This window comes from Calonectris borealis, chromosome 8, assembly GCF_964195595.1.
Source record: "Calonectris borealis chromosome 8, bCalBor7.hap1.2, whole genome shotgun sequence".
NCBI lineage: Eukaryota > Metazoa > Chordata > Aves > Procellariiformes > Procellariidae > Calonectris > Calonectris borealis.
In genome coordinates, this window is record NC_134319.1 from 11,853,910 (window position 1) to 11,876,597 (window position 22,688).

At 49.0% G+C, this 22,688-nt stretch overlaps 1 protein-coding gene across 8 annotated transcripts in view; it reads right to left on the minus strand.

Annotated features, from left to right (window-relative positions):
• Window positions 1-1,288: 1,288 nt before the first annotated feature.
• Window positions 1,289-22,688, minus strand: part of LOC142084857 (E3 ubiquitin-protein ligase RNF220) — a 60,338-nt gene continuing 38,938 nt past the window's right edge. For 7 of the 8 annotated variants that reach the window (XR_012674460.1, XM_075155955.1, XM_075155953.1 and 4 more), the window contains 3 exons: window positions 15,363-15,471; window positions 14,156-14,230; window positions 1,289-4,444 (listed from right to left, as the gene is read on the minus strand). Coding sequence is in view for 7 of the 8 variants with exons in the window: in XM_075155955.1 (XP_075012056.1) it covers window positions 4,373-4,444; window positions 14,156-14,230; window positions 15,363-15,471 (256 nt within the window). In the remaining variant the exon portion in view is untranslated. Of the gene's footprint in view, window positions 4,445-12,358; window positions 12,887-14,155; window positions 14,231-15,362; window positions 15,472-22,688 lie in introns of those variants that run through there. The other variant, XM_075155954.1, reaches the window with a different exon arrangement.

Below are 22,688 nucleotides of genomic sequence, written 5' to 3' on the forward strand. Positions count from 1 at the left end.
AATTAACCTTGAGCCCTTCTTGCTTCAGTGTCAATAGAGCAGGAGCCAAGTACACACGTTTGATTGGAAATCTGTGTTTGGCCTCTGCTGCCTCTGCGCCCATCGACGTGCCGGAGAGACGAGAGGGGGATGTGAATGGCCCTGCTGCCCCCTCCCCGGCCCGGACCCCCCGGTGTGTCCCTCTCGGCTCCCCCAGCCCGTGGCTGCTGGGGTTGACCATGGGCACCCGGCTCGATGGGGCTGCAGCAGCCCCTGTGCCCCACAGCTGGCATGTGGGGGGCCGGGTACCTGTGCCCATCCTGCTCCGGCCTCCACTCTGAGCAGTTTGTTTAATTAAGTGTTTTGCCTAATGGGATTGCCTCATTTCCATAACAAACTGGCGGGCTGTCATTAGGTGGGCTCCCTCATTCATTACTGTTAATTAGATATGGATCCCCCAGAAGGCGGTGCAGGGTGATGAACGAGGCCCCTGACACACGCTATTACACATTAGCATTTTCTCAATACATCCGATACATCACGGCCCTCCGCTTCCTAAAGATATTTTAAATAAAATATTAGCAGCCCGCTGCAGGGCGGGTAGAGGGAGAGGGAGGGAGGGTTCCCGCCGCTCACCCTGGCCTCAGGCCTCCTCTGGGATGAAAGCGGACTGGAGAACGGATGAGATGCCCTGCTGCTCCCTGCCAGCCAAAAAAGCGGCCAAATCCATCCCTTTCCCCATCCTTGCCACTGCAGATGGAAAGAGGTCCCTGACATCCCCGCTGCTCCCCGCCCCGTCAGCCCAGGGACCCCCCAGCACCCCATCCCCAGGGGACACAGCCATGGGGAGGGGTTAAACACCCCATCGACCCGTCTGCAAAATGTTTGTAAACCAAAAGCGTCGGCGCCAGCCCCATGCCAGGGGGGAACCTGACCTCCACCCCCCCCCCCCCGGCAGCCTCCCAGTCCCTGCTGAACGGGGTAACCCTATACCGTGCCAGTGGCCCCTAATGCAGGACGTATAGATCTGTTGGGGCTGGGCGCCTCCTGCCCCCAACTAATGCAGCCGACGAGACTTCATTATGGGGGGGGGGTGGGGAGGTGTCCCCTGAGGTGTGCCCTTCGCCCTGGCTCTATGCGGGGGGGACAAGTTGGGGGACCCCATTCGTGGCAGGGCAGAAACGCATCACTGCAGGGGGATGCTAGGGCAGGGGTCCCTTCGGGGGCTGGCGGGGGGTCCTGCCCCAGCATCCCCCTGCATCCGTCCCTGCACCCCAAAGGGAAAAACAGAAAGGCGGGAAGCGCCTGAGAAGATTTATACTTGTTTAATTAATGTCAAATGTAGTTTACAAACGGGAGTGACAAGTACCTCTTTGTATAATATACACCGACACACAATCATCGACACACCGGAATATCGCTTTGTGCAACTGGGATTCTTTGGGCAAAGATAGGTAACTCCAATATTTCAATTTTTTTTTTTTTTTTTAAATCATTTAAACTCATTACAGAAGAGGGGAAGCGGCAGATGCGTGTTACAAACCGGGATGCCTCCCTCCCCAGCCTTCCCCCTGCAGCCCCCCCTCTTGAAAACAGGGGATGGCTTTACAAGTAAAAAAATATTAAACAAACAAACAAAAAACCCAAAACAAAGAACCAATGACTAGTTACATATGGTTTTACACATACGTACATAGAGCACATGGCTGGTCCACAACACCCACCAGAAGTCCTGGCTCTTTCCCGGGGTCTACTTCCAAGGAAGGGCTGGGGCCGGGGGGTCCTGCCCTCTCCCCCTTCCCGGCTGCCTCTCAAACCCACCCACTGCACCCTCTCCAAATCCATCTCTGAGACCCCAGTGCAGCACCCAGGCATTGCAGCCCCGGCTGGGTGGCACTTGCACCCCAGCTGTGCTCCCCCCAATTTTTCCCCCTTTACAAACCCAGACTCCAGTTCTGTGTGCCGACCCTTCCCCTGCCCGAGCGCTGCTGGCCGGAGGGTTACCCAGCAGTGACAGCCCATCGCTGCAGCCCCTTCCCCTGCCCACAGCCTTCCCGGGGAGGCAGGACCCTCCTGGGATGCCTCAGCTTTCTTGGGTCCCCAGGAGCTCTACAGGGATGCGCTCCTGAGCAGGGGAGGCTGCAGCTCTCCTGTGTCAGAGGCCACCACGCTGCTACGGGCTTGGAGACCCAGGAAACTCTCAATTAGGAATTGTCGCCCTTTGCTGAGATGCTTATAAAATACAGCTCCTTCAATTTGGGTTGGTGTTGGTTTTTTTTGTTTTGGATGCAGCGGGATCCTTCTGAAATCACTCGGGAGATGCCGAGGACAGCAGTCGCTCATTGCAAAACAGCATCAAGCTCAGGGCAGAGAAGTGGTGATGGGACCGTCACCCCGCAGGCACCCTGCCTCCCCAGCCTTCCCTCTCCGGAAAGGCCCTGGCAGCCCAGCGGTGCTGGGGCCCTAGCTCCAAACCCCTCATCCGCTGCTGTTTCCAGACTGTCTTAAAATGCCCCAGTCACGCTGTGCTGCCAGGTGGGATCTGCTTGGAAAGACCCTGCAGGAGCAGGGGGAGATGAACTTCCCCATCTCCCCGTCTTCTGGCTTTGGGGAGCTGGCACCCCGCGACTGCCCAGGGGGCCGGGGCAGGGTTGCACGGCGTGGGGCTGGGAAAAGTCAGCACACAGGGCATGCGTTCGCCTTGGGAAATGGATCAGTATCTGTTTCTTGGGTCCTGAAAATAAAAGAAAAAACAACAAAAAACAGGCCAGATGGCGGCTTTGGTTAAGGCTGAGGATACGGGAGACGGGGACAAGCATGTGGGACTGCGTGGAAGAAGCTGGGGCTGCGGGGAACCTCCAGCTCTGGCTGGAAGCACCTCTGCTCGCTGCAGCCTGCGGGCAAGCCCTGGGGGTGGCCGTGGGGACGAAACAGGGCTGGCTCGGCTCTCTGCCCTGGTGCCAAAACCTCTTTTGCAAAACGCAGGCTCCAGGAGAGCAGGAGCTGGGGGAAGCCGGCGCGGGGCAGGGCTGGCTCTGCAGGGCTTGCACGTCTCTGCCGGGCAGCGCCGGGACCCGCTGACCGCGAGGGAACTGGCCGAGCCCCTCTGGGCAAAGCCACCATCCCGTCCCCTGCCGTCCCTCCCTGTGCCTGCTTCCCCGCCATCCTGCCTCGGCAGCGGGCACTGGGAGCAGCTCAGGCATCCCGGGCGGAAAGCAAAGCAAGGCAGGGGCAGGGGAAGGGGCCACGGCCTTGGAGGCGGCACGAGGGGGTCGGCCGGACCCTCGAGCAGGGGCTCCCGGCCGGGGGAGAGGCAGCGCTCCGGCAGGCTGCCTCCCTCCAGCTCCGCACCGTTTGCCCCCTCCCCAGCTGGGAAAGGCAAAGGGGGCTGAGCCAGATCCCCCCGCCCTGCCCGGTCCCCCGGCGAGGAGTTAAAAGCCGTGTCTTTCCGGGGATAACGACTCTATTATAAATAGCCCCATTAGCTACAACTAATGACAAAAATCCACCTCCTCTACTCCCCATAAGTTCTGTAAGTTATGGGCAATGCTACAGCCATTACTAAAAGCTGTTAACTTCATATCTGAATGAGGAAATATACACCACAGAACATTAAACCATTTATATTATATATATGTATATATATACTTTTTTTAAACTAATGACTTTAATGCCAAAACTTTGCTGAACCAAGAAAAATATGGGTTTAATGTTCTCTGCTCATTTTTTTTTCTTCTTTAAAAAAAATACAACCCAAAAAAAAGAAAGGGAAACTTATTAGTATGTAATGTTTGAGTCTATCCCATTTATACACAACATTGTAAACATATATAATCTATATTACATGTGCTTCATTTCTGCCTGGGTGTGTTTTTTTTTTTCTTTAAACCTTTTTTTATCACTAGAACACCACAAAAAACCAAAACAGAACCAAACCAAAAACCAAACCAAAACAAATAAAAACAAAACAAAAAACTGAACAAAGAACACAAGTTACAGGTTATTTAACATCTTTCTGCCAAGGGTCCCTTCCCCAGTCTCCTGGGGGCAGAGTGGTCAACAACACAGTCCAAAGGAGGGCTCACGAGCCATCCGCGATGCAAAGCCAGCTCCAGGGAACGGGTGGATGGGGAATACTGGTTTTAAAAAAGGGGGCTTCACAACAATGGGTTTGGTTTTGCCCGCTGCAGATGCTGAAGGAGGTCTCAACACGCGGGATCTGGGGGCCGAGGCTCCCCACTGCTCCTGTATCCTCGAGTCCATGTCTGGAGTCTCTGGTTTGTTTTTTTTTTTTTAAATTTTAAAACGTCTTTTTTTTGTTGCTGTCGTTCTTCTCCCCCTTGGTGTGATGAGCTGAGCCGAGTAGCTGGGTCCCGCCCTCCCGCTGGGTCCTTCATAAGTAGATGCGCCGAAGGTCTCCGGGAGACGTGATGGTGTTACACTGGGGACAGAGCTTCTTGGCACCCTGCAACCGGCAGACGAGACGAACAGCGTGAGAGAGTGAAGGAGGACAACCCGCGTGACTCTGCCGTTGGCCTGGGATCTCGGGGGGAGCAAGGCCACCCCGCTTCCCCTCCAGGCAGGGCCATGCCCTCCAACGGTGGGCACAAGCTGTGAGAAGGGGGAGCCCCAATGCCTTCCTTGCCTGCCCTGCAAGACCCTCGCCCCACTCCAGTCCCCGGCACGAGGCGGCTGGGCAGGCGGGAGCTCTGCAGGAGGCTGAAACCCAGAGCCAAGACGCGTCACCAAACTCAGCAGTCCCGGGGAGAGGAGCCTCTGCAGACGGATTGGCCTGAGCCCCCCGTCCCACTGCACTGTCGTCGCTGGCTGCCAGGCAGATCTGCTCCCTTCTGCTTCCCTTGCCCACCTGCAGCCCCCGATGAGCCAGTTCAGGTCACTGAGCAGGCAGAAAACCAACCCAGCCAGAACAAGTGCAGTTTTCAGCTGGGATGACTGAACGGGTTCATGGTGGGGTTGGACATGCCTTTCAGGGCAGAACGCTGAGGGACTGCCTCAGCCATCCTGCGAAAGCCCCAGAGCTGCTGGCGTGAAGGAGACCCCCGTCCTGTCCTCGCCCAGCTCGCAGAGGTGCTGCGGAGACGAGTCTGTTCTGCCAAGGTGAGCTGGAACTGGTAAACTCTGAACTGGGGAGAGGTAATGGGTGGCCGACATGAACACTACATGAAATAAAACAAGGGCTGATGTGCCATCTGTCACCAAGCCTGACAGCAAGGGGATGTTAATAAGCCTCAGAATCGGGGTCAACCTAAGCCGGTCATCATTAGATTGGCAGATATGACAGACAGTTGATGGGAAAAATGACAGAAAGATGGCTCTGCTGCGAGGCAGCCTCCTGTCTACAGCAGCAGCAGTGCAGGAAATTGGGATGCCCTGGCTTTCATCACCGACCACAGCCTCAACACGACCTCCCGTTGCACAGAACTGAGCACAGGCTCTGTCTGAGCACCCCGAGTTTTGCTCACTGCTATCAGGCAGGCCCTTCCAGCTGCTAACGCCCGGCGCTCAGCATGAGAAGCGAGCTGAGAGGGATGCAACACGCTTTGTGAAAGCCTGCCAGCTTGCACAGGGCTTGCTGGCAGAACTGAAGCTGTTCGGTTCAGTGATGCTGCTGCTCTCCCTTAGCAGGGCTTGTTTCAGTACCTGCAGCGGTGAGCGCGGCAGCTTGCAGGACGTAGACTGAGTGGCAGGGCAGGACCGTGACCTGCCACGCTGCTTCGGTACTGCTACCTGCATTTGGGGACACCCCTAGCAGAGGACCTGGCACTGCTGCTTACAAAAGGCAAGCGTCCTTAGAAAAGGTTCTTTCTGCTCTGTGACAACACCTGCAGAGAGAGGACAGAGGCTTTCTCCCCTGGAAGCTCCCCAGACTAAGGAGAATCTGGAGGAGAGAGTCCCAGGTACAGCAAATTTACACGGATGCAAGTAATTCACAGGGATGTTGCTCCGAAGAGGTGCAAGTCATGTTTGCTCTGCAGTCTTGAGTACTACCAAAAAGCCCCCGCAGACCAGCCTCAAACCCGCTCCCTTCCTGCTCCCAGTGCACATTATTCCTGGCAGACCTGGATTTTGCACGTTTGCTGTTCCCCGAGCTTTGGACTTCTGAGTAATCAGGCTCCCGTTTGACACCCCTTGCTGCTAGCAGCTGAGCCGCTGCCCAGACATGTGTAGGAACCACGGGTACTTGCACCTGAGATCTAAAACAGCCACACACGAAGTTCTGTTGAACTAGGGTTGAATTAAACATGTGACGGACACCCAAGACACCTTGGACATCACTCTTAGGGTGAGTGACAAACTGGCAGTGGGACAGACCGCTGGCGGTCTGGATGGTGTATCTCGTTCTGGTGCTGATGCCTGTGTCCTTCTAGCTGCCTGGGACCTATCTTATCCCCACTCTAAACTACTTTGCCTGTTTAGATTTCCAGCTTTTTGGGGCAGGGACCACCTCACTGTGCCTGTGCAACGCATCGGGCAGCCCCTGCTCTTCACAGAGTGGACTCGCCATGCTGGATTCTGGGAAGCACAAGCACAAACCACAACTGGAAGGAAAGGATTAAAAGCCTAATGAAATCGAAGACTGACTGCACCGGACTTTAACAGAGCCTGTTTGTATAACACGCCTCTTCGCTTATGCTCAAGACCAGAGCTTTGGATCTCCAGCATTAGAAAAGGGCAAGCTCTAACCCTGCATGTCCCAGTAAAAACTTCCTGCAGCAGCTACAACAGGTAGGAGAGAAAAATCTAAACATCTGCCCCTTCCGCCACCTTTAAAGCCACTGTGGGCCGGGCTACATAGCAGCACTGCCAAGGAGGGGCTCGCTAATCTGGGATGCAAATGCCACGAAACAGCCTGTTTCAATTGAGTCCTAGCTCAGGCCTGCATCGCCATGCAGCTCCTCGGTCCTCAGACACTCCTGTTGCATCTGGTTGGCCTCTTGGCATGATCTTTGTAGCTGGAAGGTCCCAGGGGAAGTGACAGGGAGGTGGTGAGGAATTAATTCACAGCATGTTGCAAAGGGGCAGCAGTTGGCAGCTGCCCGTTCAAGCTTTCCTGTGTGCCCTGAGAAGCAGAAGTAAGTGTGCGTGGGGACTTTAAGGCATTCCAGATGTGACTACTGCACATGTCTGTGTCCATGCTCTCCTTCCCAAGACAGGCACAGCTTATTGGCAGGAGGCAGCAAAGCATCCAACCAAGTAGCTGGAGCTTCTGCTTCTCTGGGCAATGCACCAGGGAGAGGTACCTTCTGCAGGACCAGTTTCCTGACTCACCAAATGCCTTAGCCTGCCTTCAGTCTGGGGCGAAGGATGAAGGGAAGTGCTTGCTGCCACCTAAACCCATGCCCCCCTATTCCTCAGTGCTCCTGTGCAAACCTGAAAAGCATTCAGCAGTGATCTTCCTTTAGCTCTGCTGAAGTTGGAGACGTTTGGCTGTAAGTGGATGGGGAGGAGCACTGAACCCCCTTGAGGTCATTTTTGCTAAAAGTAAATCTCAGCTGCCATCTCACTGTCTGGCATCTCGTGCTCCGTTCTGGGATTGGGAGGTGGACTGAGACAGCTGCAGGCAGATGTACGTGACCCACAGTGAGGGCAACCTTGCTAACACAGACTGGACAGCTCAATGGGCGTAATTTCGGAAGAACAGATTCCTGGAAAGCCACCCTGCCCAGGTCCCTCCAAAGGCTGCACAGGTGCTCGCTATAAGCACAAGTCCTCCGCACTCAGCCCACGGGATGGCAGAACAAGCCTGATTAAACCGACTGCAGCTTTGCTCCTCTCTCCCATGGCAAAGCAAGGTCGGGTATGCAATTCCTTCACACCACAGGGAAAGGGAATATGGGTGGATTTATCCTGCCAGGCCCCAGGATCTCTGTCCCGGAGATCTGCTTTCTGCACCACATGCTGATGGCTTTAGGGGGATCCACGCTCCCCACCGAAGGCTGAGAGCTGCACAGGGACAGCCAGGGCCAAGTTTTTGACCACGCCAGAAGGCAGTACCTAACCACATATAGCTTGACCCATTTTCTGCAAAAGCTACGTGACTGCAGATTGATTTAGGGCAGTGGTGGATGTTGCTTCACCTGCACGTGGGAAGGGCAGCTCATCTGGAGCTCTGAAGCCCGGGTACCTCTGCGGGAACAACGGCATCCAAGAGACCCTCAGCAGCCTGGCCTGAATGCTGCGCAGGCTGACTGCACGTGGCACGCCGAGCCCAGGTCTCTGGGTCTCCCTAGTACTTATGCTTGGTATTAAACAGTTCAAGCAAAAATAATGACTTTGGACCCTTGGGGAAGCCTTTTTCTTCTTTCTTTTCTTTTTTTTTTTTTTAAATAAAACTGTCATCCTCTGCACACATAAGCATGTGTGTTAAATTCAGAACTAAGTCCTGATTTTTTCTTTTTAGATTGAAATTGCTTAGAACCTTGTTCCTTACATCTGACTTTTCGGTGTAGGTGTACAACATTTATTGGCACTAGCATTTAAGCTCTCCTCTCTTGTAGAGAGGCACATAAGCTTGTACACACACACATGCTGGCACAGGCACAATGAAAAAGCGTTTGCTCCCCCACTGCTCACCTGCCAGCTGGGGTTACTAAACTTTTCCCTTGAAATAAAAATGCTGTGGAATAATAAGTCCCACCTGTCGGCCATTTCTTTCTTTCTTTTTTTTCCAGGTCCTTCTGCTCCTTTCATCATAGCTTCATGGAAAAGCCTTGATGTGTTATAGCTGCGTGTGCTAGAGTAAAGGCCACCTCAGCTTTTCCATTATAAACCCCAGTTTTGAGGGGTTTATAAAACTCTGCTGCAAGAAGTTTGCTCCAGGGCTGTTACAAAGCAAAGCAAAGGGGCTGGAACCAGGATGGAGTTTATTTTTTCTCCTCCTTTCTTAATTAAAATTTGGCAAGTGATTGATCCACAATACAGGCTAATCACTTGGGGTAGTAGTTTGAAAAATACATTAACGAGAGCTGAGATGTTGAGAAGTCGTTAGGGCTCACATGGTGCCAGGAAGGATTGGAGTATTTTGTCTTAAAGTTGCCTCTTAAAAAAAAAAATGGCGTGACGTCTGCTATAAATTGGCTAAAGCAAGAAAACTCAAAAGGAAGGATTTAGGCACTTCCTGCTGTCCTGTGGGTCTAAAAATGGGCAATTTCCAAGCAGAATATGCTATCAGGCATAGAGAATAAAGAGACACACACACAGAGCAACTTCGCCTACACAGTGCCACCGTCAAACCCGGGCTCAAAGCTTGCCTATTTTATAGGAAGGAAAACCAAGGCAGAGAGATGACAGGGACCCAAACCAAGAGCCAGCTTCTGCCAGGACAGGAATCGAACTCCAAGATCCAATTCTCAACCAAGGCAACAGCCCCCTCTCCCCATGCCTGCACACGACGTGGCAGCTTCTCCTCTGCAAATGCTAATTCCCAGCGAAACAGCCGTTCACCACTGCCATCGTGGGGTACCTCCACTTGTCAGGTAATAGGGATAAAGCAATCAGGAGAGCAACCTTTTCCACAGAGCCTCCTCAAAGGGTGGAGCTCACCCCCACTGGTTGTTGGAGGCCAAAAACTGAAACATGTTAATAAATAACCGGACAAACTCATGGCAGTTAGGAACATCATAAAGGATCAAGCGCAGCAGTTAGTAGCTGCTAACTCAGGAGGTCCCTATGTTGCTGGAAGCACTAAGGAATCACCCAGAAGGATTGCTCTGTATCTGCTGTTTCTTAAAAAAACACTCCAGCCCGCATGGGATATACGGTATTATAGCCTAGAAAAAGCGACAAGGCTAAGAACGTAGTAGTGTAATCTACCAAAGATATAAATGTGTCAACTGCAGAGCATACATATCTACCGATGGGTCCCCTGGAAGCATATTCTGTGACGAAGAAGGCTTTTTAGAAGTGATTTTTTCCTGCTCTTGCAGTTGTCGTTTTCAAATAAGCCCAAGACAGACAAGTACAAGCCTGGGGTCAGCAAACACACATAGGAAATGCTGGATCTGGCTGAGGCGATGGGGGAAACTCGGCAAACTGCACCTGCTCAAATAAACCTGCCCTCCCTCAGCCCCTGCACACCTGCACCCACCAACAGCTCCATCACTGGCAAACAACAGCGTGACTTAGTTTTTAACTCCATTTACTTCGTAAGGAAGGATACCAGCGTTTGGGGGATCACAGAACCACACCTCAGAGGGACATCAAGAACTCGCCAAGCCACTGCCCCAGCAAGATCTCCCCAACCTGAATTACTGCTGATGGACATGCATCAAACCTGTTCTCACAAACCTCCAAGGACGGAGGCTCTAAACCTCCCCAGCAAAGCACTGCAGCAGATCGCCGATCTTTACTATCAGAGCACTCTTCCCACAAGAAGGAAAATATGAATCTCACCCACTAGTAGCTGTAGGGTCCCTCTTGGTTAATAGGGAAGGATAGAGAAGCGGCAGACAAACCTCTTCCAGAGGCAGATTCATCCCCCATCACCCAGTGACTCAGGGCTGCAGTCCAACAGCCAGTTGAGGATGGACACCTGCCGCGAGGACGGTCGACATTCAGGGAAATGAACCCCACCTCCTGCTGCCCAGGCTAAGCCTCCCTCCTGCAACACCATTCCCCCTCCTGTCTTTGAAGAACCTCCACGTGTTTTCAGGGGTTTCCAAAAGGGATCACAGGGAAGTCACTCCTAGGACTCCTAGAAGACACTCAAAGACACCAGCCTGTGTCCCCGTTTCTGCGTAACTTGAAGATATCAACTAGCTCTCTGCACGCAGGATGGATGAATGAAAAATGTCACTGTGTTGAGTGCCCCAGACAACCAGCAAGTCAGGAGTAGCAAGCTCATCAGTGTGGTTTGACACAGCAATACAAAACCAGCAGACAAACACCCAGCTGACAAAACAGCTAATAGGATTTCCTGGGAAACCAGGCACGATCACATGGCATCAAGCAACACATTCTTGTATCCCTCTCCCCATCTCCATTCCTGTTGTGCCTACAACCACAGAGCTGCCAACAGCGTACGCAGTATACAGCACAACTTTAGCCTGCGGCCCCTGGACCACAGCCCTCAGGCAGACCGGTTCTGCTCACAGGGCAAGTGGAAGGAGAGAAAACCACTCACTCACCATGTCCTGACGCTGAGTGAAAGGATGGTTCCTCCGTTTCTCCACGGCCACCCTGAGGAGGACCGTCTAACCAAGCAGCTTGTATTGGCACTGAGGCGCTGGCTAACTCAGCAAGTGCCACGATCTCGGTTCTCTTAAGCCATCTCCAGGGTCCCTTTCTGCGATCCCAGCCTTTCCTTCATGGTAATCCAACACAGCAACAGGAGCTAGAGATGGAGTCTGGTCCAGTGGATGTTTCATCCCCGGAACTTGGAGCTAGTTTGATTCATTGAGCTCTAGTATAACGGCACCCAAGCTAGAGAGCCCAGTAGCCATTTGTAGAGTTGGTGGCTAAAAATGTCTCCCCCTCTCCCTTAGCAATAGAACAGTCATAATTTGCAATTAGACATCAAGAGCCAAAAGTCCAAAAATTATATTTTCAGAAAGCCTAAGCACTTTAAAGATCGAATCTTCCTCAAGTGCCCTAGACACCATGGAAGTCAGAGGATCCTGGAGATGCTCAGATCATTGTAGCATCGTATCCTAGAAAATGTTTAAACCTTAAACCTTCTAAAAACCACTTCACCTCCTCTGGTCCCTACCACCAAATTTCACCCCGTCTTCAATACCCTGCAGAGGTTTAGAGGTGCTCCCAGGCACTCTGAGCCTTCAGTTCCAAGGCCTTGTTCAATACATGGTTCTCCCTCTCTCTCACAAACACACTCACACTCTAATTTAATATTAGATCTTGGCTGGGCGTATAAACCACAGGCGCACAGGAGAAAGGGGACTTTTCACCAGCAGGGATGGCAGATCTCCAGAATGTTCAAAAGGGGCCGGAAGCCCGACACAACCCCCCCGCCCCAACTCCTATTAACTCCAACAAATTGTTTATTGCACAACAGAAGAAAAATGTTGCCCCTCTCCCCCAGCCAAGTCTTTCCATGTGTGCAGCACGCGCAGGCTCCCTCCTCCTGCCCCCGCTGGGGAGCCAGCTTTATACCCAGGGAAAGGTAACAGCGGCGATTATTACACACACTATCCCACAGCTCCTCGCTTGTTAAAAAAAACAAGAGTCTCTTTTGTGCCCGAAATAAAAGGAGATACCTTAATTAGAACAATGCAGGTTGGTGAGCATTAAACACTGAGCCCAGCTGCTGTATGCCATTAAATTCATAAAAAAGGAGGGGGGAAGGAGGGCAGTCTTAACGAGATTACACACATTGACTTTGATCAAGACACAAAAGCACCAAGGCGTTCCAGGGTTTTTATTGCTGTCTTCGGGCTACATTTTAATGGTTACATTAGAAACATGCGAACACAGGCTGGGAGATTTTTTCTGAGACGGGAGAGGGAGTGCAAGCATGCCTTGTGAAAAGGCCTGGTTTAATAAATTGGGGGCTGCAGGGAGAGGCTAGGACTGGGGAACACATGAGTAGCCACTTATTAATTGCTTCCCCTATGCAAGTGCCAAGTCCTAACACGATGTCTTGCTGGACTATTCCTATCCCGCCTGCCTGGTCGGCAGAAGAGCCATGTGTGGATAGCCCACAGCCAGCTTGATCGCCACCTTCCTCATGGATATCTAGAGCAGAGATGGCTCTCCCTCTGCAAGGGTAAATGCTAACCCCTGAGCACCTGGAGTGGGATTTCCCAGTCCTTATGAGCAGCCATGACCGCTGCACGTGAAACAAAGGGGCCTGACTGAAGTTGAACTAAGTTGCTGCTGAGCCCAAGAACAGCCTGAAATCGGTGCCACAGATTTAGAAGATGACTTGAGGCTGTAGGAAGAGGAGAGGACAAAGACTTCAGAGAAAAGAAAATGAAAAAGAAATTAGTGTTTTATCCTCTGCTTGTCGCATCGCTGAAGGACAAGATTACTCTTCACTTAGCAAAGGTGGCAGAGCACACATTCATCCAAACATCTCACAGCTATGTACCCACATATGTGTCTTTTATAACACGCTGCTAAAATGTTTACAAAAGCTTGTATAACCTAAATAGTGACGGGGTGTAGCTGAAGAGCTATAAAATGCAGCCCAAGGGATAGCCAAGTTATTGAGTTGCTATTAGTACTCAAGCCCACAGGCACTTCACCATCCTGGTAACTTTTCTTGGACAAGACTTTTAAAAGGCAGGATTTAAAGGAGCATGATCGGCTTAATCGTAATTCCAAGCGCACAACGTATTCTATAAAGTAGATTTTGTAATGCCTTACAGGAACAATTTTTAGGAGTGGCATTCCCTTACGTTTTTTGCAACCCAACACTGTATCATCTTGCTAGCAAGAGAACTAGAAAGCACAAGTGACTATTTTCCACTCCCCAACCTGAATAAAATGAAAGCTTGAAAATCAGCTGCACAGGGGAAATGAAAGGCTGATTATAAAGCCCACAGTTTTAACAAAGGAAAGGAAAACACTTTATTTAATAACATCTTGAATTTTAACCTAATGTCTAATACATAAATTACTACTGCATTGGATCACCTATTCAATGTTCAAGGTAGTCCCCAATCTTCCAAACAGAATGGCATATGCTTGAAAACCGCACGATGCTATTTCAAATAATCCGAAAATTATAGATTCATATTCATAAAAGCTTCCTTCCATATCATCTATCCTGAAGATGATTCCCTTTGCTGCAGGGGAATATTAGGTTTCTCAGAAGCTACCCATTCCATGAATCTCAGTGGATTTGGCCTCCACTTTCACAGCTTTACCTCTCTGCATGGACGCCCCACAGGAAATTACTGTAAGACAAGGTTGTCCCCGGCACAGAGCTCTTACATGAGCAAAGGCTGTCCCCCACAGCAGCAGAGGAGCAAGCAAGGGGCAGGACTGCACTTTGGTCACGATGACTCAAACGAAACTCACTCAAGTGAAAGCTAGAGTGGGGTGTTAAACAGCAAGGCTTGGGAAGTCTGCACGCATAGCACTCGCATTGTTTAAAATAAAGCAAAAAGCACCTTTCCCATGGTGATTCAAATAAAGCATCCCAGAAGAGAGGAAAAAGTCTGTAAGTCAACAAGAAAGTAGCCAAGAGCCTCACCAGAGTCCGCAGCCAGCATTCTTCACAGTGCACATGCCAGCACTGAATGGAAGTCAGGGGCATTGTGTAGGAGTCCTGAGGAGAAGAAGCAAACACGTTATTTCCACAGCAGGGATCTACTGATTCTTCACTCCCAACCCCATCACAACACCTTTCTTTGTGGGTAACATTGCCTTGTATTTTGTATTTAAAAAAAACAAGCTTGTGTAATATGTAAGCTTGTATTTTTGTAATGTTTGTGTAGTAGAGGCAGAAAGTCTCCTGCAGTCCATTTTTCTGGCTTCCCAGAACTCCTGTTGGAAGCCCATAATCCACTCAAGCGGTGACCTGGCTCAGCACAGTTATCACAAGAGCATCTCAAGTTGCTGTGGCCACCTGTCATTATTCCCATCAGAAAAGTCACCAGATCATACAAAAACCAGTGACAGGGTAAGATTAACCCTTATCACAACTCTTAGTTCTGCAGGAACAGCTTAACTACATCCCAAGAATGCTGCTGCTATTTCAGCAGACATGCCTTCTCTTGAGTATTTTCTATCATTGCTAATAAACCTCTGGAAGTCAGCAGCAAGCTGTTGTCCCTTCTGTGGGATGAGAGATGGGGACTGCACCCCCATACTCACAAGTCATGAGCTGGCAGAGAGAGCACCATGAATCAAGTTGCAGAGGGAGCCCTTCACCAAGCAGAATTTTCTCCCACTATCAGAATAAAAACCTAACAAGAGATGCAAAGCTTTGCAGGCTCAGACCATCAGAGGGAGCTGCTGCCCTTCTTTAAGAAGGCCACAGCATCACCACAGAGCAAGCAGGACATCGACAACTTTTAAATGCTCAGGCAACATTCCTGTTCGCAAATCATACAGTGGGTCTCAGATCACAGATTCTGCTCTCTCCTATGTATGTAAATCTGCACCAGCACATACTGGTATCTGGGAGTTTTCTATAGGAAGGCTGAAAACCTTCCGAAGTTGGGGCTTTCTTGCCCCTGATACAGATGGACAGCTACAAATACCAATGGAACAATGTAATGCATTCAGAAACTTCAATTGCTAAAAAGACCTAGCACCTTCATTTGGAAGGCTAATTGGAGTATAGGGACAAAGGTAAGTTCCCCCACTCCACTCGAAAAGGGAGAAAAACTTCTCCCCTCCTCGGCAAAGATAGCAAGACATTTCTGATTCATTACCACAAGTGGAGTGCTACTCACCATGCAAATGAGACATTTATAGCGGTCCCCACGGGAAAGCTGCCTTTCTAACTCACGGACACGAGCCTTTAACGCTTCAAATGTTGTCACTGCAGAGTCTTCTGTAATTCTGCAAAAGACGATGGAGAGTGAGCATCACTGAGCACGCAAGATTGTTAAGAGTTTTGGGGAAAAAGGGTCCCACAACAGGTACCACACAGGAAATGGCAACATTCGAACTACTACATCCAACTTGGGGTGAAGAAGAACTCCTGAAAAGCCCAGAGTGAATTCTTCGAGGTGTCCTACTAAACGCTTCCGAACGCATCACAACAGAACACAACGAGGGTGGTGTTGTCAACTTTGTACAGAGCCAAGTTTCCACAAGACACGGACATTTAAAGAACAATTTTTTTTGTTTGTTTTTTGTTTTCTGCCTCTTTTCTTGTCTCCCTTAAGAGATTCCTTAGGACCAAATGCTTTGGACAAAGTTCTGTACGTTGCTCTAAAGCTGGTGAGATAAAGCTAGGCAATAGGAGCTGCTCTCCCCTTAGAGAATGAAGGTCTTTGCTGGCCATCAACCTCACGGAACACAAAATCAGCTCGTTACACAGGATCAGCACAATGCTTTTATATTAAAGAAATCCCTAGCTTTTTGGATTCCAATACTGAAAAAAAGGAGAAACCAAAAGCAACGGACACTGTGCCAACAGGGTGGCTATAAAAGCAGCTTTACAATCTCTGCTTTCCCATTTCCTAGGGTCATTTTTGATGGGCAGCATTATCTCTTTTGTCACAGAGGCGCTGTGCTGAGGGCAGGCAAGTGTATTTTCATGGTTCTGCGAGGCTGGTGAAAAGAGCAACTTGCCAACCTAAAAGCAAGGGCAGATAGCAATGCTTAGCAAATGAGATGCAGGGAGCATTATAGACAAGGATGTGTCACTCCAGCAGGCTGCAAAATCCCATTTCTACACAGTGCAGACATAGAGAGGGGCCCTCAAGCATTCCCCAGAAAAGGTTTAGAGTATTGTATTGACATTAAGGCTTTCACTCTTGTGAAAAAACAAAACAAAACAGCAATTTTCATGTCTGTCAGTGAATTTCAGGCCTGTCCAAGCAGACTCCAGCTCAGAAGAACCTGAAGAGTAACTCGCCACCAGAAGCTGCCTCAATCACAACATAACCCACAGTGGCACCTATGTGTTCTATCTTTCTAGAGGACGATTCATCAACAGGTGGCTGTAACATGGGTCTAGTGGAATTACTACAACCAATAAAGTGAGCTGCAATCTCAGCACTCCCACTGCACGCACACACTCGCTCCTTTGTTCATTAGTCACCTGTTGCCAGCACACAGGGAGGGACCTGAGGTATCTCCCACGAGGCGACTCTGCTGGCTTTTCCCAAGGCTCTGGAAACAGAGCTAGTCGAAAAGATCTTGAGTGATTTTTCTAATTACGACACTTCAGAAGAAACTGGAGCTGCAGGAGTGCATATTGTTAAGTACCAGTGTCATAAAGCTCCTCCAGCTTCACTCCTACCTTTGTACAGATCAGACACTCTCTGCACGAGCTAACCAAGGAGAGACCTTCATCAGAAGGAGACTCATTGCAAATGACAGTTGCTAGGAAATGGTAACAATTTTAAAACTGCAAAAAAGGCAAAGAAATACACGTCCCATGATAGCCTAGTAGGAGAGGACTACCTGGGGACAGGGACACTGTGGATTCAAGTCTTGGTATTAATAAATATTCTTTGGAGCAAAATGAAAGAGCTTCAGTAGGAGACAGTGCTCCCTGCTGTGAAACACCCACTTGCTCCTACTCATGGGTATAAATTATTATCGTTTCCCAGTTTGGGTTCTCACCCTCAAGGAAGAGTTGTTAGTGTTTTCAAAGAAAGTCTAGAAAGGTGTTAGTTTTGTCCAAGGAAGAAACAGAATTATTTATTTATAGCTTGAAGATTATTGTTGGATGAGAAAATTGTTTCCCTTCCAGTCTGGCCCATCAACAAGCTGACGCTGGATGAAGGCTGCAGTTGAATTTGACTTTATGGAATCCATTTCTCCTTCCTGCATGCATAAGGGCACTGGAGTTTTCAAAGGCAGTGTGTGTGGCTCCTCCCCAAAGTGAGTGGCAAGCAGAACCTCAACGCTTGCTAAATTCTCGTATTACTACCCATGGAGCTATCCGTCCTCCTCTGAAGGGCAGGCGACTCAGCAAGGAAAGAGAAAAGTGGAATCCTTGAGCAGATCCAAGCAAAAGCCAATTCATCCCCAGTCCCAGCCCAATAACAGTCAAAGCTTGAAAAGGAAAAATTTGCCTCTGCAACAACTAGAGGAGATAGAAAATGGCTTGTTTATAGAAGTCTAAATGGCTGACCCCCATCAGCCAATTTCGGAAAGTCTCTGAGATAATCGCACCTGTCCAGTAATAAACGAATGAATCAGAAAAGGAGGTTGAATAGAGGTATAAGCAATAATGCTCAGAGGCTGCCTGATACAATGGCCAATCAATAGGAGGGCTGTAGATCAGGGTGCTAGTTAGCTGGAAAATTACCGCACCGCTGCGTGCGTCACGCTGTAGGGATCCTGGACAATCAATGTGGGAGGTATTGATTTAGTTATTATCACTTCATACGCTCCAGACATTGTTAAATATACATTTATTAACAAGACTGGGGTGCATTGGTAAGAGAGGGAGCTTTAGCCACTGCAATATCTCCCAGCGCTGATCAAAGCTCAGCTGTGACAGACTTTAAACTCCATGTTCTCCCTGCTAAGCGTGCTCTCAGGACAAAACCTGACACACAGCACAGTGCCGAAGACACAGCTCCTATCTCACAAGAGAGAGATTTTGGCCACAAGTGAGTATTTTGCACTTGAGATTTCAGGAAAGCCTCCCAGAGCAGCAGGAACCAGGGACGTGGTGGCCAAGGGTCAACCCAAAGTGAGTGATAATTGCATGGTTGCTTCCGAAAAGCCGGAGGAAATGAGGTCAAGGGAAATAGGGAGAACATTAGTAAATAAAGGAAACTGGAACTACCTCCAGGGATGGAATAAAGATGAGAGTCACTTCCCAAGCGTCTGGCTCCCGTGGTGGCCAGCACACTTGGGACACATGCCATTCCATTTAGTGACATTTTACCGTCAACCTGCTGCTTGTATCCTAAAGATAAGCATCGCTTAGGAGCAACTCTTCCTGCAGCAGCAATCTTGGGAACTCCCTCAGGCTTCCCTCTTGCGTGCACACCTCGTGTGCGCTTGCCCGGACACAGCTGGGAGCAGCCTGTGCAGTATTTTTACAGGGTAATGCCGGGGTGGAGCGAGGGTCAGAAAGCCAAGCTCCACGGATGGGGTAAGGCTGTGTACAAGTTACCCTGCCAAAGGAGGCAGAGGGAATTGCAAGGAAGAAGGAATTGGCTTCCACAGCCTTGCTCTCCCCGCTTTGCCTTGACCTCATGCTGGATGTGGGAGGACTCTTTTAACAATTTTGCGCCTCAGCGCTCTGATTTGACGTGTTTGGATAACGTCATTTATCAGCCTCCGGAGAGATCCGCTGAGCACGACTGCTGCCAAGAGCAATACCCTGAGCCCCAGCGCCGCTGCTTCTCCAACCACACAGGTCTGAGCGGCCTCGCTGATACCTGCATTGTCCTCCCTGGCTGAAAACCTATCAAGAGGGCACATCCACGATCTACTCGCTGTGGACCTACCACAAAGAAGGGAGCCTGAGCGAGAACGTTTATACAAGAGCAAAAACATGAAGGGAGGGCTCCTCGCAGAGGAAGCTTGGTCCTGTACTTCTCTCTGGACTTTGTGGATAACTCTTCAACAACTTGGCAGTCACAGTTGAGGATGCTGGGTACCAGGGAGCAAGTCTATGAGACCTGGCAGACAGCACATGACAGTTTTCGGTCTTTGTGCCCAGTGCATGTTTTTCTACTGTTCATAGCATTTTCCCCTCAGCACTAAAAATAAGAACCAACTTTCTTCCTTTGAGCAAATCCTTGCTTTGTTCAGGTAAAAGGTCAGCAGAAGGACATAAAAATACCATGTAAAAGGAAAAAGGACCTATTTGTAGCTTTGAACTGTTACTCAGCAATCACCTCCTGAAAAATCTCCCCGGGAATTGGCTGCGTGTCATCCCCCCCCTGCAAAAAAACTTTAAACCAAACGCTGGTTATTTGTCAAACATTAGCATGCATGTGATCTTTGTTTCTCCAAATTAAATCGAGCAATTCCTACCCGCTGTCCCAGTGGGCAATCACAAGCAATTCCGTTAATTAAATTATCTCTGATTCTGCAGCTCTGGAATCTCTCAATTGACTAAGTCTGTGCTTTATCATCAACAAAATACTGGACCAAAAGGGAAACAAAAAAATGCTGATGTCAAAGTGATTGGCTTCAGTTAACCCTTCCCAGCTGGATATTAAGGGCTGCTCAAGAAACTGTTAGACTGGAACGGGCCCAAGAGCAAGAGCCTCGTACCAGAGATGCCAGGAGCAGCTGTTCGCTTACGTTTCCTTTCCATTGTACAGAAAAAAAATACATCACTGCATCCAGCATCCTGTCTACTTGAAAGCCACAGAAAGATGCAAACTATTAGCTGCCGAAGAGGCAGAAAAACACCTCAAAGATCAGTCAACCCCTGTAAATACCCACTCCTCCCCTTACTCAGATCCTACTTGATGCACCCCACTGTTGAGGAGTCCTCATAAAACATTCCCCTTTGGTTTATTTCAACTGGATATAAATTTTCCTTTCTTCATAAACAGCCACACTGTACACAGCATTCCATAAATTTTTACAATTCCACTGTTTGTATGTACCTTGTAAAAAACGCTTAGCACTGATTAAACGCACCACCAATAAAATTTCACAGGCTACTTTTGACACTTGATATTCTGACCTTCCTCTCTCTTCCTCATACATTTACTTTTGTTTTTGTATGCCTGTAAACAAAGTGGCAGAGGGGAAAATGTACAGTACCACTGACAAACCCAAGTGTGATGTCTTTATTTTTAAACAAAGCCTTTATCTTCCCTTGTCCGAGGTGGAGAACCTGATCCCAGCAGAACGTACATGCCATTTCCCTGCACCGGGGGCAGAGGTCAGGTCGCTAGCAGCTTACATATCATAAATATTAGAAACAGACTGGTCGATGCTTCGAAGGCAGAGTCAAGCTAAAGTAAGATTCCAAGAGCAGAGAAATTGCTCCTGGCCATATCCAACCACGGCCGCAGATGACAATTAACATAACCACAACTATGCTGCAGAAGAGAAAGCCTACTGCAGTCCTCGCTTTGTGGGGCACAAATCTTAAAGACTTGATAAAATGATCCAAAAAATGACCCCAACATCAGTGCACAATCATTTAATTGCAAGCCTTCTCTCATAGCCAATTTACGTTTTGGTGAGAGGGCAACTTTTTCAGAGAAGAGACCATGTTTTATCAGCCTGTAACATGCTGCGCATAGCTGCTGTGACACCGGTAACACTGCGGAATGGCAGAGCACGATGATGCTGTCCTGGCTCTCACTCATACGTTGTCTTCAACACAACTCCCTTGCTATCTGAGTTTCAAACACTAACTAAAAACAACCCTAAGTTTTCTGGGACAACCTGGTGAAAGAATCCACCCCCTCTTTCAATTTAGCAAGCATCACCTGCAGCAAATGCGAGAGCTAATAATATGGGGAGTTTATTTTGGCAGATGTGGGTGAGCACTACTGAAGTCAGTGCAAGACAGACAGACACAAAGGCCTTTTGCACTTACTGTAGTGCAAGAACGTAACATAAAGCTGAAAAAAAAGTTTGCTAGTAAGAAGCAGAACACTTAAATTGATAAATAGGTTTTTAACAGAAAAGTCACAGGCAGCTTTAAAGGGAAACGGACACAGCTCAAGAATTGTCAGTATGTTAAGTCTCTGAAAGAACTCCAGCGTGAGGCACTGGTGGCAGATTGACTGCGAATCACCCCAGAACATGCGGGCTACCGGATTGGCACGATGCACTGTGATTTTATGTCACTAGATGAGCTGGCTACGGCAGAAGGGGCCAGATCCCTAGCAGTAGAAAACTGCCCAGCAAAGCTGTTTGCAGTAGAGCCCTGTCAAAACACACCAAGTGAAGTTTAGACCCCTGGTCTGTGAGAATGTCAGTGCTAAAAGCAAATCTTCTGGCAAGACATCAATGTTTTAGGAGCTGGCTTCCCCCTTATTTAGCTAAAAAAACTCATTTATTGGGTTTATTTGTTTTAGACTAACCTCCTTTAAAAAGGTTGACTTATAATCCTGTAAAACATTGTCACATGTATTGAAGAAATTGGCAAGGATGCTAATTTATTGTCCTCTAGGAAAAAAAAAAAGCCCTCTTTCCTTGATTAATGTATGTTTTTGTATTGTAAGATATTAAAGAATGTTGCTTCACCTGTAATTATAGAGAATAGTTTATTTTGGCAAAGTGCCCTGGCTTCTGGTTGCCAAGTTATGAATAATGCAATGTTCCCCATTCTAATTTCCGTGTTCTAAGTTGTGAATTTGGAGCGGGGTGCATGCAAGGGCACACATACACGATGCCGAGGCGCTTTCAGTCATGAGCGCCTCTATTTTATACTTGCTTGCACAACTTGTTAATACCGGCATCTGCTTGCCAAATTCAGAGTTTGCTTCTGACTAATTTCATCTTGATGCAAACCAAAATGTTGTCTCTTTTTTTCCCCACAGAGGAATTATTTCTCTTACACTTGCATGCACCGTCGCAATACCACTGAGGGGAGCTTACTGCTACAAGAAGGCGTTTTAAGCTGCATTTTGTAGGGACTTGGGTAAAGATCCCCCAAAGAATTTAACGACAGAAGAATTCATTATGCTTTCATATCTCCTCCGCCTCTATAACACAGAGCCCAACAATGTCTTTACAGAAGCGGGAAGTAAATTCAGGCGCTGGCTCTTTCTCTCTCTCTTTTTTTTGGCCCGCGTTTCGCTGGGACACATGTGCCCAGCCCCAATCAAAACAGAGACAGATGGCACCGCTGATCATTCAGAATGGAAGGAGCCTCGGAGTCAGCATGTTTAGATGCATTTGTAGGGCTACGCAGTATCCGCTGGCCACTGGGACTGATTTAAAAAGGCGGCTAGTGAATGTCTGAGCTTGCGCCAAAATTTTAAATGTGCCATTTGAGCAATTATGGTTCGACATGAAAGCTGGGAGGAAGAATGCATGGGTCATTCTGATTTCGATTTAGAGACTATGTCCCCTGTTCCAAAGAGAAAATAAATGCAATCCCATTGCTTTACTGGAGCAGCTTTGGCGATAAAGTAAAAAGCCATGCTACGGAAAAGTAT